The sequence below is a fragment of the Moschus berezovskii genome, chromosome 1 (assembly GCF_049115385.1).
Source record: "Moschus berezovskii isolate FMDL1 chromosome 1, NW_MosBer_1.0, whole genome shotgun sequence".
Classification (NCBI taxonomy): domain Eukaryota; kingdom Metazoa; phylum Chordata; class Mammalia; order Artiodactyla; family Moschidae; genus Moschus; species Moschus berezovskii.
Window position 1 is genome coordinate 74,757,491 of NC_142460.1, and position 24,802 is coordinate 74,782,292.

Here is a 24,802-nt window from a genome sequence, read left to right on the forward strand (position 1 = left end):
CCACCTGACCTGCCTCTTGAGAAACCTGTATGCAGGTCAGGAAGCAACAGTTAGAACTGGACATGGAACAACAGACTGGTTCCAGATAGGAAAAGAGTACATATTGTCACCCTGCTTATTTAACTTATATACAGAGTACATCATGAGGAATGCTAGGCTGGATGAAGCACAAGCTGGAATCAAGACTGCTGGGAGAAATATCAATAACCTCAGATATGCAGATGACACCACCCTTATGGCAGAAAGCTAAGAAGAACTAAAGAGCCTCTTGATGAAAGTGAAAGAGGAGAGTGAAAAAGTTAGCTTAAAGTTCAGCATTCAAAAAACTAAGATCATGGCATCTGGTCCCATCACTTCATGGCAAATAGATGGGGAAACAGTGAAAACAGTGGCTGACTTTATTTTCTTGGGCTCCAAAATCACTGCAGATGGTGACTGCAGCCATGAAATTAAAAGACACTTGCTCCTTGGAAGGAAAGTTATAACCAACCTAGACAGCATATTAAAAAGCAGAGACATTACTTTACTGACAAAGGTCCATCTTGTCGAGGCTATGGTTTTTCCAGTGGTCATGTATGGATGTGAGAGTTGGACTGTGAAGAAAGCTGACTGCCGAAGAACTGATGCTTTCGAACTGTGGTGTTGGCAAAGACTCTAGAGAGTCCTTTGGACTTCAAGGAGATCCAACCAATCCATCCTAAAGGAGATCAGTCCTGAGTGTTCATTGGAAGGACTGATGTTGAAGCTGAAACGCCAATACTTTGGTCACCTGATGCAAAGAGATGACTCATTTGAAAAGACCCTGATGCTGGGAAAGATTGAAGGCAGGAGAAGAAGGTGACAACAGAGGATGAGATGGTTGGCTGGCATCACTGACTCAATGGAGATGAGTTTGAGTAGACTCTGGGAGTTGGTGATGGACAGGGAAGCCTGGAGCGCTGTGGTCCATGGGGGTGTGAAGAGTCGGACACAACTGAGCAACTGAACTGACGCATCCAATGGCTTCACTGCATCACCCACCCTAACCCTTCATGTTTTCCCCCAGTTATTTTCAACTAACTTAAAGACACTGACCCTTGCTGAAATTTCAAATCCTCAGTCCCACCCTTGCCCACTTAGATTCCTCTGGTCAAGTCTTCTTTATATTTATAATGCCATCATTGTTCCAGGTTTCCGTCTCAAAACTGTCATCGCTGTTTATGGTTTAATCTACCATACACCTTTCCAAATTGTGCTATTTTTCCTTCAAAATGTTTCAATATCCCTTGTCTTCTTGTACTAAAATCTCCAGGCAGCAGATTCCAACTTGGTTTTTTGGTCCTTAGTTTCTCATCCTTGTGGTACTGCTTGACTATCACAACATTTTCATAACACAAAGAATTAATTCTTTAGAGAAAAATCTCCACAATTCAACTTTCCTTCTCAAAACTGGGCGACAGGTCCTGACTACTTTCTCCTTCAAGTACAAACCCTTAACTGGTTTTCAAAGTTCTTTTCAATGTGATTCTAAGATATCTGGAGATATTTTCAGTCTTTAAAAACCAAAAAAGTTCTCTTCAGAATCCCCTGTGAGCATTAGGTAGCCTTCTGCCTCCATGCCTTTGCCCCACTGTCCTCTCTCCCTGAAATACATTCTCTCCTCCTTTTGTTGTAAGTCTCTCCCACATTTTCAGACAAATATAACTCCCACTCTTTCCAAAATGTCTTTTCTTATTTGCTTGAGCACATACTCTTTTCCCTGAAGAAGTATTAACAGTAAAGTACAAATAGTTTTAATTATTTTCATATCTATGGGACCCAGACAAGAGTGGGATCCTGTAACAGCCTTGATTCTTATCAAGACACTTCAAAACAGAACTCAACACCTGAGTCCATCTCCCAAAATCAAATCCAACTGTACAAAGTTTTAATAAATATACAGGTTTTATTGAAAATTCTGTTGAGAAAGGAGGAAACATTTACACAAGGCAAAAATCAGCTTAAAATTACCATGAAAACACTCTAGCTTACTCCTTCAGTTGCTAGCTGCCTCATCTCTCTCTCCACGCCTTCTCCAGACGCTCCAATTCCGCAGCACCAGTGTTTTTCTGCTTGTAGGATTACCTCCTTTCCCCTCCCTCCCACCTCTTCCCACATACACAGGGTCACTCTCCAGCTCTGGCTTCTTTTCCATATAGCATTGTCACTCTCTCAATTTGCATTCTTTACTCCCACCTCCTGGCCCACTGGAAGGCAACTGCCTTCTTTGGAGTTACAAAAGATAGTTTTTAAAAATGTTTTTCATCATATGAAGAATTATTTTCATTCTGTTACAAATCATCCCATTAATTCTCATAATAACCCCAAGAGTAGGTAATATCATTATTCCCCTTTTATAGGTAAGAAAACAGAAGACCATGTGTTGATACAGCAGACAAGTGGCATGTAGGGCTGAATGTGAACCTGAATCAATCTGTCAGAATTCATAGTCTGTTTATTTTCCATAAAACAATGCTAACTCATGGTTTTGTAAAATTATCTTCCAATTTTTCTGCTCCTTTAGGATAGAGATAATGGTTTTTGTGTGTGTGTGTGTCCTTCCAAATCCCTAATGGAGATTCACTAAATGTGTCTTGAATTGGTGTATGGTTGCTGACAGTTCACAAACTGGCATCTGAATATTTAGATTCATTATAATTCACCCATGAGACTTTCCTCCAGGTCAAGGGCTGTATCACATATTGTGTTTGTGTCTGTCAATCCGTTGGTGAGTTGATGAATGATGCTGCAGAGGGTGAGTATAGACAATTATTCCTCCAAAGCCCTTGGGGCAGCTCTGATTTTTATCTCATAAAGGGGCTGCTATATCTGAAATTTCTGATACCATCAGCAACAATCACAGGTCAATACAGGCTCCTACAGAGGCAATGGTAACATCATCAACCAGAAAAACTGACTAAGAAATGGCCTGCTTTTGAAAGTAACACATCTTCAATCACCTGAAATCATATGGCAATATCAATGCAGTTTCCTACTAAAATTTTTTCTGTTAGAAGTCAGAAAAATTTATATATTTAATTTGTATATTTAAAGAGTTCAGTTCAGTCGCTCAGTCATGTCCGACTCTTTGCGACCCCATGAATCACAGCACGCCAGGCCTCCCTGTCCATCACCAACTCCTGGAGTTCATTTAAAGGGTGAATGAGGCTAATTTAGGGACTAGCCATGCAGGTTGTTTACTTTTTTAAAAATCTTTTTTTGCGTTACTGAGTCATCTTTTCATTTCCACTGTCATACAGTACTGATGCTAAAACTTATTGTTGTCTTTTGTTTGTTTTTGGGTTTGCGTTGCTTCTTGGGGGTACCACTATAGAGCATAAACCTAGACATGGGGAACTCATCAGCTCTTCCAGACCTTCCTCAGCTTCTGTGTTCCTCCACGGAGGCCCTGTCAATGACCCCAGGGATTCAGAGTTGGTTGATGTCTTTCCTGGGCTGGCATCAGCGTCTTTTGAAAGATGCCATAAATAGCTAATCAGGTGCAACTGGTAAAGGATTTAATTTTTGCTGAGACTGGAAGATCGTTCCACCCACTCATTCCTTTACTCATCAATCTTTATTCAGCCCCAGAAAGTGCCACACTCTGAACTAAACACTGGAGGTTACATCTTTCAGAGTAAACCCTGGAGACTCCATAGACAAATTCTTAAAATACATCTGTCAGTGGTGATCTGGCCACTGAGTTTTTTAAATGTCTGTAGTTTTGAAAAATGAAAGGAATCCATCTGTCAGTCTGTTCCTAAGGCAAGGTAGAAGGCAAAAAAGACCTAAATGACCACAGAGGACAAAAGTGCTAAGGCCAATCCAACCAAAAAGGTAGTATGGTTCGTGGTTATTAAACAGGCAGGTCCAGCCTGACTTAAAACAACCACATCATAGATATTCTTTCATTACCTTAGCAAATGACATTCAGAGCAGTAACTGAAAGAAAGATTATTATAAAATATGCAAAAGCAACAAATACCGGTATAACTAAGTAAGTAAGTTCAGTCGCTCAGTCGTGTCTGACTCTCTGCGACCCCATGAATCACAGCACGCCAGGCCTCCCTGTCCATCACCAACTCCCGGAGTTTCCTCAAACCCACCTCCATCGAGTCAGTGATGCCATCCAGCCATCTCATTCTCTGTCGTCCCCGTCTCCTCCCGCCCCCAATCCCTCCCAGCATCAGAGTCTTTTCCAGTGAGTCAACTCATCGCATGAGGTGGCCAAAGTATTGGAGTTTCAGCTTTAGCATAGGAAATGGTAAATGCTGTTTCATGTTGAGAGTCAGTAAATTCGCATAACGTCAACTTAGAGTACATGTTGTGCCAAGATGAACAAGAGCATGTGTGTAACAAAAAGTAGTTTTATCACCCTGACTTGAGTCTCAGAAAAATATTCTTGCTGAACTTTTCTAACTTACTGCTGGCATTGGTAATTTTATTCCCCTCAGGTTCCTGCATTGAGAAGCATTCTTCTAATTGATCATTTGCTTGCCTGACCATCTGTTGTGGTTTGGCAACCTAATTTTCCCTATCACCTTTCAGAATAGATCCCCTAGGATTTCTATTCCATAGAGTCACTTCTTATATCTCAACTAGTGACATAATTTGAGACTGCTTACCTCTTTGACAAGATGCTTGAGAATCTAGTCCTATTGCTTTCTTTTTATCTTTATTGCTTCTATTAAGTGTGGTACAATGACAGCTGATCAGATCACATCACTTTGAGGGGCACTGGGGTCCTACAGAGCTCATATGCCAAATTTTTGCCTGGAGTAAAGTTGAACTGCCAATTTATCACAGAACAGTGCACAAGGAGTTTTTAATTGAACTCAGACAAACCCTTAATTACAACAGTACCACGGGGCATTGCTCCAGTAAAGCAGAACTGCCTAGCAAGCTTCACTCAGACTTGGATTCCTCAGACATCTGTGAGAGGTACTGCAAAAGAATTTCTACTTCCTCCCCTTGTGGACTTAACTGGGACATGTTTGAACTTTACACTCGGGTGTGTAAATGTCTGAGACAGAAACGGTTCAGAATAGCCAGTATTCATTAAAAGGGAGGGCAGGGTGTGTGTCTTGAGCATGGAAGATGGAAAATAATATTTTCTGGAGGCCATGGGTCACTGGAAAAGACTCTGATGCTAGGAAGGATTGGGGGCGGGAGGAGAAGGGGACGACAGAGAATGAGATGGCTGGATGGCATCACCGACTCTATGGACATGAGTTTGAGTGAACTCCGGGAGTTGGTGATGGACAGGGAGGCCTGGCATGCTGTGATTCATGGGGTCGCAAAGAGTCGGACACGACTGAGCAACTGAACTGAACTGAACTGAAGGGTCAGCAGATACCAGCTCATGGGTTGACAGTACAGTTATGATCACTATATTATTAGACTTACAATCTTAGGAGAGGAGAAAACTCTCCTTTCTAGGAATCAATCCTGAGACAATTATCCTGATGATTATTATGAGATTCTAGATTGACTGGAAAGAAGAGAGTCAGATCTTGCACACAAAAGGTCAGGTTTGGAGTGGATAAGGTAAGAAATGGGTTAAAGGGAAGTTAGCTTAATCTGGGCAATGAATGGATGATGACTGGATTTAAAAGAAAAATGAATTCAAGACTCGTGGCTGGGGAATGCCCATCTATGAAACTTTGGAAACCTATCTAAGGCAAAATAGGCTGAATGCGAATCAATGCAGTATTTATCTGTGCCTTCAAATCCTGACCCCTGAGTAAGGAGTATTTGTGCACTCCGACCAATCTGTGTGGAATGGCCTGGCTGAACTGATGTGGGGTCGGCACACGGACATGAATGACAAAGGGAGAAGTCCTAATGAGGAGGGGTTAAGGAAGAGGGAGCTAGGGTTGAAGGTGACCACTTCCTGAGAGTATGATCCTCAACAAGTTTATTTTCCTCATCTGTAAAAACGGGGATGAAAAGAGAACATACCCCTTCAGTTATTTTTAAAGGATTAGATGAGATGATACATGTGAAGTATCATAGCGGAATTTCATCATGGTCACACAGAAAAAGGAAAGGCTAACTCCATGAAAACACACATAGTGCACAAACACACAGAGTACAATTTCAGGAAAAAATACAGTTTTGCGGGAGCTGAGATTAAAAAAAAACTGGATTGTTACCTTGAAATAGGGGAGGGAACCATGGCTGTGCTAACAAGATTGTGCAAAATAATGAAAGAAGCCTGCTGCAGCGCAGACTGGTGATCCCACAAATAATGTCTCTGAAGGTCCAATCGAATGGCTACGTAGGGCATTCTGAAGAGGGTTAAGATGTCCTTAAAAAAAAAAAAAACTCCTCATTATTTTCATGACAGTTTTTAATCTCTAAAAAACGCCTGGAGTTTTAACTGAATCCCAGTTGGATATTTCCACAGCTCCAAACGACATGCAAGCAAGGTCTTACCAAGAACACTCTGACTGCATGGATTTTGAAAATGAATGGCCCACAGTGGCTGAAAGGCCAAGCATAAATTAGTTTCAAAAAGGAAAAAGTGAGGAGAAAGATGGGAAACTGCCACAGAAGTGACACCTGCAAACTATGCGATCAGAAGGAACTGGAGATAAGGAAAATGAAGTCCAACACCCCACGAAGTATTAGGGAGCATGTGAAATGTGATACATATGAGATGCAAACATTAAAAGTGACTCAAAAATAAGGATTACCCCACTGAGAAAGAATATTAAAAAAAAAAAATAGCCTCCAGAGACTGTAGGCCTTGGAGTAAAGAAATATAAAAAGCATTCAATCAAGGACTAAGGGGAGTAGGAGGAGGAAGAAGTTAGGAAACAGATCAAACTGCTGTAACCTTGAGCCCAGCAAATGAGGTGACTTTGGAGAGTATGACAATATAACTGAAATAATCAGCAATGGTTGGATTCAATATAAATCTGAAAAGCAATCAATACTTTTATCATTTCACTTGAAATTGCACAACTGTTGGTACAAGAGCCAGAGTAACATGTGTCTGAAACTTGAAAGAGAGGAAAATGAAGTACCCTAATATGAAAAAAAAAATTCTTTCCAAAGGCAGACTGACAGACATTAACAAAACACAAAAGAAAGAATGTGCTGATCAGAATAAAGACGTTCTCAGTATTATTTATAATAGCCAAGATACTGAAGCAACCTAAGTGCCCAATGACAGATAAACAGATAAAGAAGATATGGTATATGTACAGTGGAATATTACTCAGCCATAAGGTAGAATGAAATCTTGCTATTTGTGACAACCTGGATGTAGGTGAAGGTCATTATGCTTAGTGAAATAAGTCAGATAAAGATAAATGTTGCATGCCTTCATTTATATGTAAGCACATACATTCATTCATGCTTAGGGAGCATGTGAAATGTGATACACATGATATGCAAACATCAAAAGTGACTCAAAAATAAGGATTATCCCACTGAGAAAGAATATTTTTTTAAATAGCCTTCAGAGACTGTAGACCTTGGATAAAAGATATATAAAAAGCATTCACTCAAGGATTAAGAGGAGTAGGAGGAGGAAGTTAAGAAAACAGATCAAACTGCTGTAACCTTGAGCAGGTCATTCATTTGAACAAATATAACAAAACAGAAACAGATTCACAGATACAAGAACAAACCAGTGATTGCCAGAGGGAAGTAGGTGGGAGGAGTGGTGAAATAGGTGAAGGAGATTAAGAGATACAAGTTACCAGTTATAAAGTCAATAAGTTACAAAACATAATGTATAGCACAAGGGACGCATCCCATGTTTTATAATAGCTTTATACTGTACACGAGCTATGAAACTAGTGAATGACCATGTTATATACCTTAAAGTAATGTCATGTTGTAAGTCAATAAATATTTCAATAAATATTAAAAAAGAGTGGATATAAAGCCTACTGTTGGGTAGTTAAAAAAAAAGAAGAGAGATGTTCTCCATGTAATGTGAAAAAAAAACAAACAAACACTGGAAGAGCACAGGGTGTGGGTGCTGGGCCAGTGCCCTTCCAGTGTTACAGTTACAACTGGTAACATCATTCCAGTCATCCTGTGCAGGGAAGGGGACACAGCAGACTGTCTTAGCTGGAAACTCTTTAAATATTCAGGCACATAGCTCACCAGCACTGTCAGACTGTACTGGCCAACCCATGCAGACTGGCACAAAGGGAGAAAACGCACGGTGAAAGTCAGAATGTGTCTTCCAGCTGGACTGAGGCTGTGTTTATCTCTCAAACGACTAAATTGCTGCTATGATATTATACAACAGTCTCATGAGTTTGGATAGCGTGAAATCATTCCTGTGAGATAAGACTTTCTTTGGTGAGTCGAAGATATATTTTAGAGCCTATGACACCTGATGCTTTCAAACTGTGGTGCTGGAGAGTCCCATGGACAGCAAGGATATCAAAACAGTTAATCCTAAAGGAAAACCCTGAATGGTCATTAGAAGGACTGATGCTGAAGCTCCGAGACTCTGGCCACTTGATACAAAGAGCTGACTCATTTGAAAAGACCCTGATGCTGGGAAAGATTGAAGATAGGAGGAGAAGGGGACGACAGAGGATGAGATGGGTGGATGGCATCACTGACTCAATGGACATGGGTTTGAGCAAAGTCCAGGAGACAGTGAAGAACAGGGAAGCCTGGCGTGTTGCAGTCCATGGAATTACAAAGAGAAGGATACGGCTTAGTGACTGAACAACAGCCTGACACCTGAAAATAAGACCCTGGGCTGCAGTAAATTCACCAAAATAATAAAAACCACCTAACTGTGGCAAGTGGTGGGTAGCCAACTACTCTTCCTTAAGTGATAAGCCATTGCAGCCCTGCGTGCCCTCTTTCTTGAAATTTGACAGATGCAGAGTCAGAATTAAAGCTCAAGTGCATGTACACACACACAAGCACCACAGTTAGAAGACAACTAGGGAGGAGCCCAGGGGTTAAGAACAATCTTTTTTAATTTCTAAGTTTAGGAAAGTACAGGCAGACAAACATGCAGAAGCAATTATTTCCTACTTGAATTTCTGTAACCACAGACAAACAGAAAAATTTATGGGCATCTCTGGATAATGTATAGTGTTTATCCAGATTAATTAGATACAATGAATTTGAAAATGGACTTCCTGCTAGGATCACAGGGACACAAATCAATCATACCACACACATTCATGCAAGTACATAAGAACTTGAGAAATATTACATAAAAAGACAATAACAATTTTAACATAAATGTCATACTTAATTTGTGAAAAAAGCACTTGCTAAAAGTTGCATGCAGAGGACAGAGAAGTGACAAAGCAATGGCTAAATGAAAACACACAAAGACTTTGAAGATTCTGCAAAGCAGGTGGGGACAAGTAATATGCAAAGGTACAGTTCTATCACATTTGGCTTCAAAGAGGTACAGAGGCTGAGTTATTCACAGCACAAGTTATACAGTCCTCTCGTCTTTTCCGGCCTCTGATTAAATGTTGACCCTTTTCTTTTTGAAAATATGTTGGTGCTTACTTCCTTCACATCCTATATTTAGTTGTTCCTTACTGTCAATGTGAAGGTTTTTTTTTCCTTTTCCCATTCACAAATCACTTCTAGAGCTTTCCAACATCCTTTCAGATTCCTTCTTAAAACAATTATAATTATGGAGGAAATGATATGATGTTTGGGAGTAAAGGGGGTGGCCGGGGAAGGGGAGGATACATATGAAACAAGATCAATCACAAGTTGATACCTGTTGTAACTAAGAAATGGGCACACAGGGGTTGACTGTGCTGTTTGAAATGTTCCATCTTGGAACCTTTTTAAAATAAACCTCCATTATTGTTATGTCATGTACATTGTGACAATGTTTTTCTGCTGAAAAGCACATAAACTAGGCTAAAATCAGAAGACATTGTGCTTCTCATTGATTCATTTGTAATTAAAACTTAATCCATAATCCTTCTGGAGGGTTTTGATCATAAATGGATGTTGAATTTTGTCAAAGGCTTTCTCTGCATCTATTGAAATAATCATATGGTTTTTATTTTTCAATTTGTTAATATGGTGTATTACATTGATTGATTTGCGGATATTGAAGAATCCTTGCATTCCTGGGATAAAGCCCACTTGGTCATGATATATGATCTTTTTAATGTGTTGTTGGATTCTGATTGCTAGAATTTTGTTAAGGATTTTTGCATCTATGTTCATCAGTGATATTGGCCTGTAGTTCTCTTTTTTTGTGGCATCTTTGTCAGGTTTTGGTATTAGGGTGATGGTGGCCTCATAGAATGAGTTAGGAAGTTTACCTTCCTCTGCAATTTTCTGGAAGAGTTTGAGTAGGATAGGTGTTAGCTCTTCTCTAAAGTTTTGGTAGAATTCAGCTGTGAAGCTATCTGGACCTGGGCTTTTGTTTGCTGGAAGATTTCTGATTACAGTTTCAATTTCCATGCTTGTGATGGGTCTGTTAAGATTTTCTATATCTTCCTGGTTCAGTTTTAGAAAGTTGTACTTTTCTAAGAATTTGTCCATTTCTTGCAAGTTGTCCATTTTATTGGCATATAATTGCTGATAATAGCCTCTTATGATCCTTTGTATTTCTGTATTGTCTGTTGTGATCTCTCCCTTTTCATTTATAATTTTATTGATTTGGTTTTTCTCCCTTTGTTTCTTGATGAGTCTGGCTAGTGGTTTGTCAATTTTATTTACCCTCTCAAAGAACCAGTTTTTGGCTTTGTTGATTTTTGCTATGGTCTCTTTTGTTTCTTTTGTATTTATTTCTGCCCTAATTTTTAAAATCTCTTTCCTTCTACTAACCATAGGGTTCTTCATTTCTTCCTTTTGTAGTTGCTTTAGGTATAGAGTTAGGTTATTTAGTTGGCTTTTTTCTTGCTTCTTGAGGTATGCCTGTATTGCTATGAACCTTCCCCTTAGCACTGCTTTTACAGTGTCCCACAGGTTTTGGGTTGCTGTGTTTTCATTTTCATTCATTTCTATGCATATTTTGATTTCTTTTTTGATTTCTTCAATGATTTGTTCGTTATTCAGCAGCGTGTTGTTCAGCCTCCATATGTTGGAATTTTTAATAGTTTTTCTCCTGTAACTGAGGTCCAGTCTTACTGCATTGTGGTCAGAAAAGATGCTTGGAATGATTTCAATTTTTTTGAATTTACCAAGGTGCATGGATTTATCTCTGGGCTTTCTATTTTGTTCCATTGATCTATATTTCTGTCTTTATGCCAGTACCATACTGTCTTGATGACTGTGGCTTTGTAGTAGAGCCTGAAGTCCGGCAGGTTGATTCCCCCAGTTCCATTCTTCTTTCTCAAGATTGCTTTGGCTATGAGAGGCTTTTTGTATTTCCATACAAATTGTGAAATTATTTGTTCTAGCTCTGTGAAAAACACTTTTGGTAGCTTGACAGGGATTGCATTGAACTTATAAATTACTTTAGGTAATATATTCATTTTCAGAATATTTATTCTTCCAATCCATGAACATGGTATGTTTCTCCATCTATTAGTGTCCTCTCTGATTTCTTTCACCAATGTTTTATAGTTTTATATATATAGGCCTTTTGTTTCTTTAGGTAGATATATTCCTAAGTATTTAATTCTTTCGTTGCAACAGTGAATGGAATTGTTTCCTTAATTTCTCTATTTTCTCATTATTAGTGTATAGGAATGCAAGGGATTTCTGTGTGTTGATTTTATATCCTGAAACTTTACTATATTCATTGATTAGCTCTAGTAGTTTTCTGGTAGAGTCTTCAGGGTTTTCTGTATAGAGGATCATGTCATCTGCAAACAGTGAGAGTTTTTCTTCCTCTTTTCCTATCTGAATTCCTTTTATGTCTTTTTCTGCTCTGATTGCTGTGGCCAAAAGTTCCAAAACTATGTTGAATAGTAATGGTGAGAGTGGGCACCCTTGTCTTGTTCCTGACTTTAGGGGAAATGCTTTCAATTTTTCACCATTGAGGATAATGTTTGCTGTGGGTTTGTCATATATAGATTTTATTACATTGAGGAATGTTCCTTCTATTCCCGCCTTTAACCCTAAATTTAATCCTAAATTGCATTCTGAAATAACTTACCTAAAGACATGAAAAATGAGTCAGGCATTTGTTTAAAAACTCTCACTTATATTATCATGTCAAAAAATTATCATCTAGGCAAAAACAGTTATTCTTATATAGATTAAAGTTTAGTTATAAGCTTCTTGGAAATCAAGGTACAAAGAGAACTATAGTGAGTAATAAAATTCATATTCTGATAAGAGAAAGTATCAGATTTTTTTTTCATGACATTAAATTCTAATATTCAAATGAACCTTTTTATTAGTAATATAACACAAGGGGTGCCCTATACCATAACAAAGTCTTCAAGATGGTTTCACAGATAAACTGTTTCTCATAATCCTTGAGTCAATTCTTCCCACACATGCATGATTAGTTGCTCAATCATGTAGGACTAAGTGACCCCATGGACTGTAGCCTGCCAGGCTTCTCTGTCCATGGTACTATCACAGTAAGAATACTAGAGTGGGTTGTCATTTCCTCCTCCAGAGGATCATCCTGACTAAGGGATCAAACCTGCATCTCCCTGCACTGGCAGGCAGATTCTTTACCACTGAGCCACCTGGGAAGCTCTCTTCCTACAAACCAAGGACTTTTACACTAGGTTCAGTGAGGAAAACGACCTCTGCTGGGGTCTATGGTAGAATAGTATGGATATGCAGAACTTTGATATTGACTACCAAGTTAGAATCAGGGGCACACAATCTATAGAGAAGCACATGGGAAGTGTGTCCAGATTTCTTGAAGAGACTTCTCTTTGAAGGGTTTTTGGCAGTGTACTAATTTAAGTCAGTTTAGAATTATACTTTCTAGTAAAAATCCACACTATGAATTACAGAAAGGTTCAAATGCTTTGTTTTTTTTTAACTTGTAAGTAGATAAATTTTTATTTATTTATTTATTTTTGTTATTTTTATTTTTATTGGAGGCTAATTATTTTACAATATTATATTGGTTGGTTTTGCCATACATTGACATGAATCCGCCTCGGGTGTACATGAGTTCCCCCACCCGAGGATTTGGGGATGTAGGTAGGTTTTGAGATGAACTTCAAGTTTATATATATATATATACACACACACACACATACATACAGTTTATATATATATAATGTTATATACATATATACATTGACACAATAGAATGGGGTCACAAAGAGTTGGACACAACTGGGCAACTGAACAACAACATTAAAGCTTTCTCATCATGACAACTAAAATGAAAAGCACTACAGATTAGTGGTCAGGAGGCATAAGTCCCAGTTGTATTTTTACTAATTTGTGTAGCTTTGGTAAAGTAACAAACTTTTCTGAGTCCTGTTTCTTCACCTAAAAGCAAGGTTATTCAAGTAAATGTTTCAGTTACTTGGGGCACTAATGTGAAATACCTCTTGGATTCCTCTAATCTTTACAAATGTGAATAAATTTCAAGGTATCATTTAGTCAGCAAAGTTTGTCTCACCTGGATTATATCTGAATTGCTGTTGCTGGTTTCAACTTCAGTTGAAGTCTTACATTCCCACATAAGGTTTTGACTCCTCTTTCTCTTCATTTCCAAAGAGGCCTATAGCACAGTATTAACAAAAAATATACAAGGATTAGTAGCAATCAATGGTACACATTAAACCATTGTCACTCTTTTCTTCCTTCAGCCTCTATTAAGTGCTGGCTTCTGTAGGATAAACAAGGAATTCAACAAAATAACATCATAATGCAAGTGGCTGGATGGTATCACTGACTCTGTGGACTTGAGTCTGAGTGAACTCTGGGAGTTGGTGATGGACAGGGAGGCCTGGTGTGCTGTGATTCATGGGGTTGCGGAGAGTCGGACACGACTGAGCGACTGAACTGAACTGAACTGAACTGAATGCAAGTTAAGTATGAAATGAGTGGTGTAGATTATGGCACTCAACAGTGAATCAAAGGGCTTGTAGTATTTTGCAAAGAATCTGCATGAATTACTGTCTATATACTGAATATATAATGTTTCATATGGATATATATATATGTATATATACATTGTTTTAAAATTTATGTAGATGTTGTGGGACGAATAAGATATATATTCATTTAAAAATATCTATGATGGCTTTCTTTTACTATGTCATTCTTAATCAGCAGATGTTGAATATGCCTAGTATGTGAGATATCTGCAGTCATTTAAAAAATTTTTTGACAGTTTCAATGTACATTTTATAAAATATTGGCTATATTCCCAATGTTGTACAATATATCCTTGTAGCTTATTTTATATAGAATAGCTTGTATCTCTTAATTCCCTACACTTGCATTGCCCTCTTCCCTTTCCTCACTGATAATGACTAGCTTGTTCTTTATATCCATATATCTGCTTCTTTATCCTTATATTCACTAATTTGCTGTATTTTTTTGATTCCATATATAAGTGATATCATATAGTGTTTGCTGCAAATGGCAAATTTTCATTATTTTTATGGCTGAGCAATACTCCATTTTATATACATGTCACCTCTTCTTTAGCCATTCATCTGTTGATGGACACTAAGGCTGCTTCCATACCTTGTCAATCATAAATAATGCTGCTATGAACTGCTATGAACACTGGGGTGCTTGTGTCTTTTTAAACTAGAGTTTGGTTTTTTTAAAATATATACCCAGGAGTGGAACTGCTGGATCATGGGGTAGTTCTTTTGTTTTTTCAGTGTCTACAATAAATTTCATTTTAATATAATCTAAACACATACCATGAAATTAAAAGACGCTTGCTCCTTGGAAGGAAAGTTATGACCAACCTTGATAGTATATTAAAAAGCAGAGACATTACTTTGCCGACCAAGGTCCGTCTAGTCAAGGCAATGGTTTTTCCCGTGGTCATGTATGGATGTGAGAGTTGGACTGTGAAGAAAGCTGATCGCCGAAGAATCGATGCTTTTGAAATGTGGTGTTGGAGAAGACTCTTGAGAGTCCCTTATACTGCAAGGAGATCCAACCAGTCCATTCTAAAGGAGATCAATCCTGGATGTTCATTGGAGGGACTGATGCTAAAGCTGAAACTCCAATACTTTGGCCACCTCATGAGACGAGTTGACTCACTGGAAAAGACTCTGATGCTGGGAAAGGTTGGGGGCGGGAGGAGAAGGGGACGACGGAGAATGAGATGGCTGGATGGCATCACCGACTCTGTGGACATGAGTTTGAGTGAACTCCGGGAGTTGGTGATGGACAGGGAGGCCTGGCGTGCTGTGATTCATGGGGTCGCGGAGAGTCGGACACGACTGAGCGACTGAACTGAACTGAACTGAACTGAAACACATACCATTTAGAAAATACCAAGAAAAATTTCTGTATAAAAGTTGATATTATTGCGTTTGGACACAGCTGGCAAGTTCCTGCTATGAGCATAGCCCAGGAGACACCACCGAGGAAACCTAATATATTGGAGCAGATGTTATGACATTTGGTCCACAGTTTGATAGCTCTCAGGGTTAACTTGAAGTTGTCACTGTTTGGTACTAGATGTAAAATTTCACTGGTTACCCTGCAATCATTAAGACTTCTTAGACATATCTAAATTTTTAAGCAGACTTTCATCTAGAAGTCCAAGTCTTCTAGAATAGTCTGCAGTGCTAACCTTGCAAACCAAATATCAATCTCTATCCCATCAAAACACTATTTTTTGAGAAGCCTCCATACTGTTTTCAGTGTGACTGCACCAGCTTACATTCCCACCAATAGTATATGAGGATTCTCTTTTCTCACCAACATTTATTTGTGTTCTTTTTAATGACAGCCATTCTGACAGATGTAAGTTGATATCTCAAAGGTTTTGATTTGTATTTCCCTGATGATTAGTGATGGTGAGCATCCTCTCATGTGCCTTATTGGCCTTCTGTATGTCTTATTGGAGAATGCATATTTAGATCTTCTGCCCATTTTTTGACTAGGTTGTTGTATATATATATATACACACAGCTGTATATATATATATATATATATATATATATATATATATAGCTGTATTAAGTTTATACATATAGCTGTATTAAGTTGTTTGTATATTTTGGAGCTTAATCCCTTGTGGTTACATCATTTACAAATATTTTATCCTATTCTGTAAGTTGTCTTTTCATTTGGTTTGTGGCTCCCTTTGTTATGCAAAAGCTTTTAAATTTAATTAGGTTTCATTTGTTTGTTTTTGCTTTTGTTTTCCATTGCTCTAGGGGACAGATCCAAAAACAAATCTTGCTGCGATCTATGTCAAAGAGTGTTCTGCCTATTTTCCTCTAGGAGTTGTATAGTACCCAGTCTTACATTTAGGTCTTTAATCCCTTTTGAATTTATTTTATCATCAATTACAAGGAAAAAACTGCAAAAAAAAAAAAACCCACATGGATGCTAAACAATATGCTACTAAACAACTAGTGGATCACTGAAGAGATAAAAAATACCTAAAAATAAATGAAAACAAAAACAAATTTTTCCAAAACAGAATATGCAGTTCTAGGAGGGAAGTTTATAGTGATACAAGCTTACCCCAAGAAACAGGAAAAATCTCAAATAACCTATACATTTTTCCCAAGGGTTGACGTACAACATGTCTTCATTTCTTCCCCTTCCACTTGCTATCCAATGCATTGTAACCTGGTTTCTATTCTCTCCAATTCAATAACAATGAAATTCTTCCTGTGATCATTCCTATTACCACTAAGTCATTAAGTTAGTGGACTTTTTTGGCCTTTGACCTGGTTGAGTTGACCTCTCAACAGAATTCAGCCTTTCTGACCATCTACACCCCATATCTCAGCAAACGGGTCAGTGTTCTCTCCTCAAGCCAAATACACAGGAACAAATACATCCACTTCTCTCCCCGCCACATGATCACCTCACCCACACCACCATTATTTCCCCCCAAGGCCACTGCAATAGCCTTTTAACTGCTCTGCCCACATTCATTCTGTTTGCTGAGAATCCATTTTTCATACTAACCCAAAGCAATCTTTTCTGAAGGAAATTTTGATCATACCACTTCCCTGCTTAAAATCCTTCAGTGTTTTTTCTGTTGCTTTCAGGATAAATACAAAACCCTTATCAAAGTATCAGCTTGCCTGGTTCTGATCACTCCCTGCCCATCTCACACCACAGCCCCCTTTCTCTCACTGCCCCACCACAGCTTAGCTGTCGTCTCAGTGTCAGTGAAGTGTCAGCCGCTCAGTCATGTCCCACTCTTTGCAACCCCATGGTCTGTAGCCTGCCAGGCTCCTCTGTTCATGGAATTCTCCAGGCAAAAATACTAGAGTGGGGTGCCATTCCCTGTCTTCCTAAGGTACTTTGTATTCCATGTTCCCTCATTAGCAAATAATGTTTGCACTGATTGGAAATGATCTTCCTCTCCATTTAGCCACTTAATTGGAATTCAATCTTAAAAGTTATGTCATCACTTTTTCAAGGAAGACTTCCCTGTCCTCCCAGGGTCAAATCTCCTATTATAAGGACTCACACTACTATGTCATAAAAACTGCCTCAGTGTCAGTTCCCATTTATCTGTATAATCATTGGATTGTCTGTCTCTATCCACTAGACTATAAGTTCAGCGGGGACTTGGGACCATAGGCGGTTTTGCTTACAGCTGAATCCCCTGTAGCTGGTTAACATATTGAATGGCACATAACAGATGATTTTACACATATATACATATATATATATTCACATATACATATGTGAATCTCCATATTGAAGTTCTAAAATGTGCTATTATAACACAACTTTGTGATCACTTGTATGTTGTCTTTGGAGCATGCAACCTATCCATAAAATAAGTCTACAAATCCCAAAACTTGAAATTCCACAGTTAATAAATAGAAATCAGGAGTTAAAGGAGATATAATTAAAAAGTGATAACAACTGCCTTTTATATTATAAGCATGCAAAAGTTGAGTATCTGCTGAATAGATGAATTTCTACACTCAAATATGATGCAAAATTCAAACTAAAATTCTGAAGAAGGTAGACAGATTCAGTTTGGCCTCTACAGTCTCAAGAAAAGACTTAGGACCAAAACTTCAAAATTATAGGGATCTGTATTTCAAATAATCTAAGAGAATGAGCTACCCAAAAACGAAATAAGAAAAGGCTGCCTTAGGAGGTAATGAGACTATATCACTAAAGAGTTTCAAGAATCCACATACCATTTTTCAAAGATATTACAAAGGAATGTGTGAGATATTTCTATAATGTAACTATTATTCAGAATAATTCTTTTTTAAAGAACCATGCCTGAAATCTTGTCTTCCATCATGCTTAATACAATATCTTACACAGGGCAGCTCAGTGGATATTTGCCAGTGAAATTAGTTGCTTGCTTTCAGAGACGATGGCAACTCATCTGAATATTTTCCATGTGGCCCATATTCACCCTTTCAGGGTAAAGTTAATTTTTAGAAACAGTAAAAAGACATTAGTAATCAAGTTTTATCAACAAGGCAGATAAACTAAGCAATAAATTTTGGCTTATAAAAGATTTTTTAAAGGTAGTAAGATTTCCCACGCAAATGCACACCCACTTCAACGAAGTGAAGTGAAAGTGTTAGTCGCTCAGTGGTGTTCAACTCTTTGAGACCCCATGGACTATAGCCCTGTGGGACCTCATGGATTGTAGCCTGCCAGGCTTCTTGGTCCATGGAATTCTCCAGGTAAGAATACTGGAGTGTGTAGCCACTCCCTTCTCTATGGGATCTTCCCAATCCAGGGATCAAACCTGGGTTCCCCACATTACAGGCAGATTCTTTACCGTCTGAGCCACCAGGGAAGCCAGTGAGATAATACCTGTGGTCACTGAACACTGATCAGGCACACGGTAAATGCCCACTCAATTTTAAGTGTTGTTATTATTATACACTGAAACTAAGGGCAGATTCTCAAAGAGGAATTAAGTAAGTGTCAACACTGTAAGAATGAAAGTGTAATATTTTTTAAAAAAGAAACAAACTCATTTAGATACATGGAAATCCTAGGTTGCACATTCATTATAACCAAGCTCAGCATTTAGTTACATTATCAACAACACATTTTATTTTTCTAGAACCTGGACTACAGGGATAACTACTATGTAAAATTTGACCAAGCATTTTTGCTATAAAGCTTTGAATGCAAAATTCTCAAGATTACAGGTTTATCCTATATGGATATTTCTCTCTTAAATACAGATTAAAATCTTTATCCCATAGAGGTGTTCTTTAGGAGTCCTTCAGTGCTGATATTAGCAATCTGACTTTTCCTCCAAAAAAGACAATGTAGGGAAAAAATAGAAATTGGGACTTTGTCCGGAGAACTCAGATTACAATGCGTATGCTATAATTAGAGTGCTTTTAAAATGTGAAATGAAGCAAAATCTTTAAAAAATGCTATTTCTGGAAAAGTGAATTACTATACATTTTTGTGAAAAAGTAACAACAACAACAAAAAAATCACCTGGTCTCTGTTAGCTAGTTTGACATTTTCCAGTGGAACTGCTGGATACCTCTGCTGTTGAGGTTTCACTTTCTTCTGCCTAGACTTTTTCATAATTTTAGTCTCTGAAATATATTCTACATCAGAGTCCAATCCTTCTGTGTTTCTTTTCCAGCCTCTGTGGTTGACCAAAAGCTCAAAGGATGAAAGAGACTCATGCTTCAAGTTATCACTGGAAGGTCTGATTCTCTGAATTTTCTTATTTCCCTTAAATAATAAAGAATATGCTTTTAATTTTGGGTAGCTGGCTTATTTATAATTAATTACCATTCCCTTATAACCTTATGACATTCAGTTCAGTTCAGCTCAGTCGCTCAGTCGTGTCTGACTCTTCATGACCCCATGAATCTTAGGTGATATTTATTACTAACAATAGTTTTAAAAATCAGAAGCTTAGAAAATAAACTTTGGCATTTTGCTATAATGGCTCATTCAGAATTTGATTCAGCAGAGCTGGGCGGAGTCAAGAAGTCTGATTTTAAAGATGCAAAAGACTCCAAATTGGTAATACACTGTGCTTCCTGACTTACTCCTGAGCAGAGATTTTCTTGCTTTTGGATCCCTGGTGCATGTAGGTCAGCTATCTATTAACTTAAAATTTGGTTGAGGTTTACAATCTCACCATTTGCCTGTTAAGAAATCTGAATAACCAAAATTGTAGAGTTTTCCATAAATTTTTGTGTGTGATTGATATAACTATGAAGGTTCAAAAATTTTTTAATTTTAGATAATAACAAGACATTTGAGGAATAAAATGTAATATGACATTTAGCAAACATAAGAAACAATGTAGGAATTACATACAGAACATATTTCTAGGTAAATATATACCCACAGACTCACATACACCCTCTCTCTCTGATTTTATATGCACAATTTTATATAACACATATATATTATAAATAATATATTGGAAAGAAATAAATACATTAAGATATCTAAAATGGTCATCATCTCCATGCAGTTAAGACAATGGGTGGTTTAAATTTTCTTATTTATACTTTATTTTCTGAGTTTTTCCTAATAAACATGTATTGTTATAATAAAAAATGATGATGGTGAAAAAATACCTATGAGTGCTTCACTTTCTGAACATAGTAAACCATGATGACATTTGGCCTTTGGTAAGTCTTATCATTCATGTGGGAAATGCCACAAATGACTCAATCCCACTTTAATTACTCACCTTAGATGTTGAAGTTTGGCAGGGGCTAGTGAACTCAGTGATCCTATTCACTGGTATAACCTGAGGCTATTACGGGAAAAAATGATTAGACAAATGTAAGTAAAAACAACTTTTAATTGGCATATTATAATAATTCAATGTTCTTCATTTTTTAAAGAAGTGCCAAGCTCACACATTCTTGCCAATCATTAAGGAGTCCCTTTCAGTTCAGACATACAGCAATGGTATATGATTGGCAGTGACTAAACAGTACAAGATAATCCAATGAAGTATTACCATCAATACAAGCAAAATTACAAGCAAACATCTTATGAGAAATACAAGGGTGCCATGGTATCAGAAATTGTCTCCACAGCCCTCGAGGATCTCCCCTCTCTGGAGACCTTTTTCTCCACGTGTAGTTCCCAGCATCTGGAATAAATCTTGACCTTTAGCAATAGCTCTGCACAGGTCAGAGCCCTGGGTCTGAGCTTCAAGGGACTGTTGAGGATACACTGCCCTTAACTGTGTCCCTAATAACTGACATCCATATTGATATGGTGCTATATTCATATCTTACTGGGATATTCTTTTCTTTTTTGTAGATATTTAGCAGCTTGCCTGGAGAATCCCAGGGACGGGGGAGCCTGGTTGGGCTTCCGTCTATGGGGTCACACAGAGTCGGACACGACTGAAGTGACTTAGCAGCAGCAGCAGCAGCAGCAGCTATCATAGTATCTTAAACACATCATTATAAGAGTTTGGTATACCCAGACTACTTATTTGCCAGAATTTTCTATAGGAAGGGTAGGTGGAGAATAAGAGTCTAGGCGAGTTTCTCTCTCTTTTTTTTTTTCCATAAGCAAAATCTCTTTTCTCATCTCTCTCCAAGAAATTCCTTTTCTCATCTTCTGCAAACACGGCCTTTTGAGTACTATCATGTGCAGTCCACATCTTCTGTGAACCAAAGCAGGTCCAGTAAGGTTCCTGTTACCTCCCAGCTACTGCAGAAAAAGGCTATAGATTTTCCATCTCCAGATGAACCCTTCTTTAGTAAGTGTATTTGTGTTGATTCTTTAGAAGTGCTATTGCTGGGCTCTTTATTCCATTTCTCTCCTTTTCCTCCTGTGGGATTCTCGCATTATCTTGACTGCCTTGGGCAGCCCTGGGTTATTCTGGTAAATTTCCTAGCTCAACTGAAATGGTTTGCATTTTTCTTCTGTTTTCCTGTTGCTCTTACAAGACTCCCAGGAAAAGAACAGGAAGAAGCTACATCTATATAGCCATATTTACAGCAGAAATCATGGTATGTATCACATTGTCTCATAGTCATGGTAACACTTGTATCTCTCTCTGAAAGATACATTTTTTATCTGTAGTACCCATCACAGTGTTTAGCACTTTATAGGTACTCAGTAAAATGTTGGTGATTAACAGGATAAACAGATGTTCCCAGAGACTACTGCTCATTTCTTTCTCCGTTGAAACACTGCCACAGTTCTATTCTGCACTCATAATGTGACTACTTCTTCATACCTGTCAGATGTTATCACATATTTGAGATGCTTTATATTAAATGCCAGTGTCTTGTTCCTGATATAGAGAAATGGATTGGGTGTAGCCTAGTAACAAGGTATGATACACTTACATCGTTTGGGTTTGTATCATTTTTGGTGCTAGCTTAAAGATAATTACTTTTTGATAAAAAGTTTTATTACACTGAGCTTTGACCTGAACGACTAATCACATCACTGAAGTTGTAATACAATTTTTAAATTCCATTCATTTTCCTCTTTTTATATTCATTTCAGAGTTGTGTTTCTATAAAAGAACTTCAGACATCATAGAAATACACAGCAAAAATGTCTCAACTACATTTTGAATAGAAAAATGCCACTAATGGTGGCACATCTTTGCATTTCTTGTAAAACAGAAATCTAGGTAACATAGCTAATCCATTTCAAATTCTGTCTCAGTTACTTAATGAATAGTTTTTACTAGTGGTAATATCTTTATCATCACCATCACCTCTTCAGATTTCAGAGACTCATCATCACCTTAGAAAGCTTGCTAATATTGGTATTTATTTTTATATGATACTCATAAACTCTGCAAACAAGACTGTTACATTTCTTTCTGTGTTTGGAAAGTCCTGAAAATCACAGATTCATGCAGAACATGAAGTATCTCTGCCAGCAGGAAAACCAAAGGATCCTTAAGCCAGGAATAAAGGATAAAAAGGCTGTGGTGCATAAGAATCGTGTGGAGAGCTGGACAGAAAAGCAGATTCCAAGGCTTCTGTCCCAAAGACTCTTGTTGAGTCAGTCTGCTGCAAACCTCAGGATTCTGAATTTTTACAAACATGTAAAGTTCTTACGCAAATGACCTGATCATCATAGACTCACGGCCCTGGAAGGCAGAGGATTCTACCTTTTAATTTTAGATTCATGCTTAGTGGGACTGTAGAGACAATATTTTTATGTTTCTGTACCATGAAGGCTTTCTAATCAAATTTTACCAAAACTTGAGACCTAGCCTAGAAGAACAAATTTTAGAAATTAATTTATGACTATTAGTGAGAAAGTATCTGAAGAGATTTATCCCCCTAGAGGTATGTATTTACATGTTAAGGAAGGAATGAGATCTGAGGACATAGAAGCATAGCTAAAGAAGCCAGTCTTATCTTTCCCCTAAGAGATTTATTTATATTCCAAAGGGTAACAGTAAGAATCCAGGATCCTTCTCAAAGAGCAAAGAAGTGTGTGTGTGTCTAACAGGCAATAGGTAGAGTTAGGGAGAAAGCTGTCCCTCTCTTATATAAATAACCAGATTCTTTTTTTCAACTTTCTCGCTGATGGTACAAACTCCAGTATATATAGGATAACATATGATCTGCCTCATCTCATCCATTGCCCCAGGAGTACAAATTAGGGCAAAAGGGAATCAGAGTAATTATTTGCTATAATTAAATAACAGATCTGCTCTGCTCCAGAAACCTCATGTTCATATTCAGACTAAAATGAATATATATAGGCATTTCAACCTTTACACCCTGTAAATGGAGATGGGCAACTAATACTCATAGGCTGTAAAACTGGACAAAAGTGAAAGTAAAAAGTAAAGTGTCAGTTGCTCACTTGTGTCCAACTCTTTGAGACCCCATGGACTGTAGCCCACCAGGTTCCTCTGTCCATGGAATTCTCCAGGCAAGAATCCTGGAGCGGGTTGCCATGCCCTCCTCCAGAGGATCTTCCTGACCCAGGGATCAAACCCAGGTCTCCTGCATTGCAAGCAGATAAAATTGAATGGGTCTTCACAAATATCTAGTTCAATCCCATTTTTAATGGGCTGAAGGGGGAGGGGTGTGCTAGGATCAAGGACTAGTGACATCAAACAGACCTGAGGTCACTCAGCTTATAAGCAACTCTTCCATAAAAAAGAATAAACTCTTGCCATCTGTGACAACATGGATGGAACTACAGGGTATAAAACTAAGTGAAATAAGTCCGACAGAGAAAGACAAATATCACATGATCTTACTTACATGTGGAATTTAAGAGAAAAAAAAAAAAACAAACAAAGCAATTAAGAAACAGACTCAGAGATAGTGGCTCAAGTTAGTGACTGTCAGAGGATAAAATGGTGAGGAAATGGGAAAAATAGGTGAAAGGATTAGGAGGTACAAACTTCCAATTATAAAATAAATAAGTCAAGAGGATGCAATGCACACCATAAGAGATATAGTCAGTAATATTCTAATAATTCTCTATGGTGGCAGATGGTAGCTAAACATTTGGTGATCATTTTGTAACATAAAAATATTGAATCATTATGGTATACACTTGAAACCACTATAACACTGTATGTCAATTAAAATTTAAGAGAAAGAAAAGAATGTGGACAAGCAAATCAAGCTAAGGAGTTGAACAGCTACTGTTGGATATCTACTGTGCCCAATACTGAGCCAGATGCAGTGCTGGGAGATACATGAGGAAGTAAACTCATGATACCTGCCCTCGAGGAACTTCCACACTAGTTCCTCATGAGCAAGAGTAGCTCGTTTGCTGTAATGCGAAC

General features: G+C 37.9%; 1 protein-coding gene across 1 annotated transcript in view; it reads right to left on the reverse strand.

Moving 5' to 3' along the window:
* MORC1 (MORC family CW-type zinc finger 1) overlaps positions 1–24,802 on the reverse strand; it is a 169,967-nt gene that overhangs the window by 30,196 nt on the left and 114,969 nt on the right. Inside the window, exons 19-21 of the mRNA XM_088831653.1 lie at positions 20,747–20,812; positions 19,522–19,767; positions 13,538–13,639 (exon numbers count right to left, since the gene is read on the reverse strand). Of these exons, the coding sequence (XP_088687779.1) occupies positions 13,538–13,639; positions 19,522–19,767; positions 20,747–20,812 (414 nt within the window). The remainder of the gene's footprint in view (positions 1–13,537; positions 13,640–19,521; positions 19,768–20,746; positions 20,813–24,802) is intronic.